Consider the following 6,000-nt stretch of genomic DNA (forward strand, 5'->3'; position numbering starts at 1 on the left):
CTCAGGTCATGATCTCAAGGTTTGTGGGTTCGAGCCCCGCGTCAGGCTCTGTGCTGACAGCTCAGAGCCTGGAACCTGCTTCAGATTCTGTGTCTCCCTCTTTCTCTGCCCCTCCCCTTTTCGCATGCTGTCTCTCTCTCCCTCTCAAAAGTAAATAAACATTAAAAAACAAATTAAGGTGCCTGGGTGGCGCAGTTGGTTGGGTGACCAACTTCCGCTCAGGTCATCATCTCGTGGTTTGAGTTCGAGCCCCGCGTCGAGCTCTGTGCTGACAGCTCAGAGCCTGGAGCCTGTTTCAGATTCTGTGTCTCCCCCTCTCTCTACCCCTCCTCTGCTCACGCTGTGTGTGTCTCTGTCTCTCGATAATAAATAAATGTTAAAAAATAAAATCATTTAAATAAATAAATAAGTAACAACAACAACAACAACAACAAAGTCCTAGGACTAGAAGAGATAAGGGTCCAAGAATGAAAGAAAAATGATTAAGGGGGTTGCGGGGGGGGGGGGGGGGATTGATGAAGAAAGAGCATCCCTGGTAGTAAACAGCATCACAAAAGCCAAGGATAGAAAGGATTAAAAAGCAAGATACTGAGATGAAAAAGGATAGATCACCACCTCAATCCTTAATAGAAGAATGCCTGATCAAGGGTAGAACTGGGGGTGCCTGGGTGACTCAGTGGGTTAAGCGTCCGACTCTTGATTTCGGCTCAGGTCATGATCTTGCGGTTCAGGAGATCAAGTCCCGCATCAGGCTCCGTGCTACTGGCACGGAGCCTGCTTGGGATTCTTGCTCTTCCTCTCTGTCTGCCTCTGCCCCCCTCTCTCCAAATAAACACACTTAAAAGAAAAAAAAAAAAAAGAGTAGGACTGGATACCTGGCACAAAAGCTAAGGTGGCAGAAGGAACAAGTCCAGACCACCAGACAATTCTATAAGCAGCCAAGCCAAGGTGAAGGTTGGAATGATTAGCAGGAATTTACATCATCTCTGAACGGCACTCACCGCTACACGAGCATCTGCCTCAGTATAAGATGTGCATGTTGCTGCACTAAATTATGCTCCCCTAATGGAAATGACACACACAGGTGACCTTGTGATAAGCAGCACGGGTTTTCTTGCAGGTGCTACCCCGCCACATTTACACCTATCTGCCGGGCGAGTCTTCATAACGCCCAGGGGCAGCAGGTAGCGCCACACCATTTTACAGATGGGGCACCAAGAGGTTAAACAACTTAGTCCTACAGCTATGGTAGGAAGGATTTGAACCCCAGCAGTCTGCACCTCTAGAATACTCCTGCAGAGGAGAACTAGAAAAGAGAAGTCCCGGGGCATCTGGGTGGCTCAGTCGGTTAAGTGCCTGACTTCAGCTCAGGTCATGATCTCACAGTTCGTGGGTTTGAGCCCTGCATCAGGCTTGTGCCAACAGCTCGGAGCCTGGAGCCTGCTTCGGATTCTCCCTCTGCCCCTCTGCGCACGCGCTCTCTCAAAAATAAATAAACATAAAAAAAAAAAAAGGTAAGTCCATTCAATACCCACTTAGTGGGAGCCATGGAACTAGAGTTAAGAAGTTGAAGGGCGCCTGGGTGGCTCAGTCAGTTGACCATTCGACTTCGGCTCAGGTCATGCTCTCGTGGTTTGTGAGTTCGAGCCTGATATCAGGCTTGCTGCTGTCAACACAGAACTCACTTTGGATCCCTCTGTTCCCCTCTCTCTCGGTCCTTCCCCCGCTTGTGGTCTCAAAAAACATTAAAAACAAACAAACAAACAAACAAATAAATAACATTTTTTAAAACCTGAAAAACAGCTTAATCTAATCACAGAATGGCTAGCAGTTAAAAGAGCTGTCACAATTACGAAAGCTAATCAGAGTTGTGCAAAGGAGGTTGCTATAATCAATGTGTGAATCCAGGCTTCATAAAAGGGGAAAGTCTGGCATGCATGCCTTTCAGAGTCTACACAAGCTACAGATACAGTGAACAAGGCAAACGAATCACCATCAGCTCCAGGTTTGGAAAGGCAGCATGCGGGTGCACAGATAGAATTCAACACCCTTCCTATTATGGGGAAAAGGGACGGTCTTTCCGAGGACGGTCTTAAGGATGAACGGACAGTAGCCAGCCTGGGGAAGGAGTAGCTAGAGCTCAGCCTCACACCAGCTGCTCTGCAAGGTCTCAGGCCCTGAGAACCTAAAAGGAGGTCTGTATGGCTTGTGAGATGAACACAGGATGAGTGACGCAAGTGGACAGGGATTCTGAACTTCAGGACCAGTGCACCAGGCAGTGTGTGGGGCAAGGAAACCATCAGATCCAACTTTTTTAAGAGGATCACAGTTTCCGCTGCTAGAAAAGCCTTGAGTGGCAACAGGAAGACCAGTGAAAGAATTCTCACTTTTCCTGTGCAAATGGTGGTTTCGACAGAGTAAGAAAAATAAGTAGAAGAATGCGGCTTGTCCCAAAAAGGCAACATTTTTAGATTTGGGGCATAGTACACTTCAAAAAAGAAGTTAAAGACTTAAAAACCCAGACATTGAAAATTCTTTCTGATACGTATCTAATGGAACTGCGTGTTTAAAAAAAGCAGCTGACATGGGGCACCCGGGTGGCTCAATCAGCTAAGCATCAGGCTCTTGATTTCGGCTCAGTTCACGATCTCAGGGTTGTAAGATCGAGCCCCGCGTTCTGACAGTGGAGCCTGCTTAAAATTCTCTCTGCCCCTCCCATGCTCACCCTCTAAAAAAAAAGAAGCTGATATATATATACAAGTAGAAGTGACAAATGCAGGAGGACCAGGCCTAACTTTGTTCTTAGAGTATTCTACTGGACTTAGAGACCTGTGTTATAAATCATACTTCTAATTCTCATAAAGAAGTTGTACCTCTATTTACAAGTCTTTTAAGGGAGTGTTGAATGCCATGTTTACGTGTGGATTTTGTACACTGAAATTCAAAATGTAAGAAAAGCTGTTGAGAGTCACATGAGACCATTTCAATGTCCACCACGTGGTCTAAGGCAGAAACACCAAACCACACCTACAGTAAGCAATTCTAGTTCAAAGTGATATGGAACCTAGGGTGAATGGTGGATTGTAAAACTCACCTAAGAGCATTCAAATTCAGCCAAGCACTCGCACTGGCCCAAGACAACCCCCAAGCCAGTGGCCTGTTCAAAGACCCTAGTTGAAAGGAACGGTTTTGGCAAAAAGCAGACATCAGCAGGAATCCTTGCTTCCTCTTGATGAACTCCTGCAGCACCCACTCTAAAGAACTCTTGAGGATTAAATGAGAGTATGTCAAGTTTTGTATACAATTGACTGGCAGAACTGAAAAAAAAAAAGTTGGCTTAGCCAATAACAATGCTAACAGGTGGGCCTTTATGTCTCGGCATATTCTCATTTCCTCCACTATCCATTTCGAGCCCAGGTCAATCTAGTCCGCACCCATAGCTTGTTCATGACACTCGCCCCGGGTCAAACAAGCCAGTGGAGATGGGAGGTCTCACCATCAGAGTAAAGAAGATCGGGCCCAAACGCCTCTAGGTTGGGTCCAACATCATGAAGCCAGGGACTTCCACGATTCTGTTTACATTCTAAGTCATATCCCTGGAGACTACAGGTAAGGCTTCTTGGGCAAGACACACCCCCTCTTGTGCTTAAGAAGTGGCCTGAACCTTAAATACCTGGTAGGGAGTCCCAAACACCGCCCCCACATACACACACACATACACACCTCCAACTCCAAAAGCCCCCATCCGACTGGCCAGGCACGACCATAGGAAACCGGCACAGGGAAATCGGGCAAAGGCTCAACCAGGCTCACAAATCCGGCTGAAGTGTTCAGGCCTGGGCGAGGTTCCCGGGACTCGTGTTCCAAGGGGTGCAAGTTTTCAGGACTGAAATTGGAGCCCTTTCACAAAGGGGAGCCCAGTGTTCTGACCCCCCCAACCCCCGTGCACAGAAGCCTAGCAAGGCTTCCTTGATGCCCGCTCCCAGGCACAGATTTACTGGGAAAGGCTCTTACAGCCTTCATGCTGCCCGAGCCCCGCTTCTGCGCTGCGCGGTGGGGGTTCCTTCCAGAACGTGACTTCCCCGGCAGGCCGAGATGGAGGAAGCCCCCCAAGAAAGACGGGGCTCGCAAACCTGAGCCGGCCGCGCCCGGGCCCCGAGCGGCGACGTCTGTCTCTGGAGGCCGCCATCGGGATGCGCTGCGCCGGGTGCCAAGGGGGGCCCCCCGAAACGCCCCCCGGGGACCGGACCAGCTCGACCCCCCAAGCGGGCCGGGCACCGGAAGTGGAGGCCGAAGTGCCCGGGCCGAGGGGTGTCCTGAGGCCGCGGGCTGCCCACTTCCTGCGCGAGCCGGCCGGCGGCAGGAGCCAGGCCCGTGGCTCCTCTGGGCCGGCGTTCCCCGAGGAGAACCCAAAGCTCGCTCTACTTTGAAATCAGGAAGGACCCCCAAGTTACGAGTCACCAGGGAACTGTGAAGGGCCTCGGCCCATTTTGGCGCCAAACGGCCAGGGGTGCGCGCGACCGGAAGTGCCACCCTGCCCGCGCCAACCGCCGCCGAGCCGTCCCGCGCATGCGCGCCCGTCTGTCAGCGGCAGCCAAGGGCTACCTACAGGGGAAGCAACCCCCCCCCACCCCCAACGCCGTGCCACTTCCCCCTCACCCCCGATCCGAGTTCACGGACCCCCCCCACAGCACCTACCGCCTACGGACATCATCGGGCAGCGAGATGGCCCGGGAAGCCAGCGTGGGCACCCGGGCCGGGGCGGTGCGGGCAGGCATCTTGGAAACTGCAGCAGAGACCGCGGCGGCAGAGGCAGCCCTGGCTTTTCGCGCGGAAACCAACGGGGAGGGGCGGCGAGCAGAGGCGGGGCGTACCATCTCGGCCCGGGCGTGGGGGAAGGCGGGACATACCATAGGGATAGAGGCCATACCATGTGCCGGCAGATGGAGCGGAGCGGGTCGTGCACAGGGGCCGCGCATGCGCGAGACCGGCGCACACCCCCATATGGAGCAGTGGGCTCGTCCAAACTCCGCTGTTTGCTGGGAGCCTCGCTTGAGAGGTTCATTCATTCATTCTTCCTAGCATGCTGGGGATAAAACAGGGAGCGTCGGGGTTCCAGCATGTGGGCTCTTGGGATTGTAACTGAGGACTTGAACTCAATTCCATCTATATGCTCACTATAACGACCTTGGACAAGTCTCCATTTCCTCATCTTTAAAAAGGTGCTAATCGCAGAAAATCTTGAGAATGCACAAACTATGTAGGATCTCCCGGCGTGGGGCGGCTCAGGCCACTTCCACAGCCTGTGTGTTTAAAAAAAGCACCAGAACTTGAGATAGTCACTTCAACAAATGGTGTTGGGAAAATTGGGTATCAATATGCAAACAAGTAAAGTTAGATCCTTACCTTACACCATTTAAAAATTAACTCAAAATGGATTAAAGATCTAAATGCAGATTTAAAACCATAGAACTCTTAGAAGCAGGGGGGAGGGGAGGAACAAAAGGGGAGGGAAGATAGCGTCACAACATTGGATTTAGCAATGATTTATTAGGTCACCAAAGCACAGGCAACAAAAGCTAAAAAAGATGGGACTGCATCAGATTTCATTTATGCACAATAAGGGAGTCAACAAAGTGAACAGGCAACCTACAGAATGGGAAAAAAATATTTGCAGACCATGTATCTGATCAGGTGTTAATATCCAGAATAAAGAGCTACAACTCAACAACAAAAAAAGACAAACTGATTTTCGAAATGGGCAAAAGAGGGGCACCTGCGTGGCTCGGTTGAGCGTCCAACTCTGGATTTCAGCTCAGGTCATGATCCCAGGGTCGTGGGTTCTGTGCCAAGTGTGGAGTCTGCCTAAGACCCTCCCTCCCTCCCTCCCTCTCTCTCTCTCTCTCCCCATCCCTCTCTCCCTCTCTCTCTAATAGAAAACATTAGGCATCCAACTTCAGCTGAGGTCTTGATCTTACAGTCCTTGGGTTAGAGCCCAGC

The 6,000-nt window shown here is 50.9% G+C and overlaps 1 protein-coding gene across 3 annotated transcripts in view; it reads right to left on the minus strand.

Annotated features, from left to right (window-relative positions):
- Nucleotides 1–4,860, minus strand: part of DNMT1 (DNA methyltransferase 1) — a 47,703-nt gene extending 42,843 nt beyond the window's left edge. Inside the window, exon 1 of one of the 3 annotated variants that reach the window (XM_060630184.3) lies at nucleotides 4,699–4,860. In XM_060630184.3, the coding sequence (XP_060486167.3) occupies nucleotides 4,699–4,778 (80 nt within the window). In that variant the 5' untranslated portion in view covers nucleotides 4,779–4,860. Of the gene's footprint in view, nucleotides 1–3,723; nucleotides 4,057–4,133; nucleotides 4,503–4,698 lie in introns of those variants that run through there. The other 2 variants (XM_060630185.3, XM_060630187.3) reach the window with 2 other exon arrangements.
- Nucleotides 4,861–6,000: the final 1,140 nt, after the last annotated feature.

The sequence above is a fragment of the Panthera onca genome, chromosome A2, assembly GCF_046562875.1.
Source record: "Panthera onca isolate mPanOnc1 chromosome A2, mPanOnc1 haplotype 2, whole genome shotgun sequence".
NCBI lineage: Eukaryota > Metazoa > Chordata > Mammalia > Carnivora > Felidae > Panthera > Panthera onca.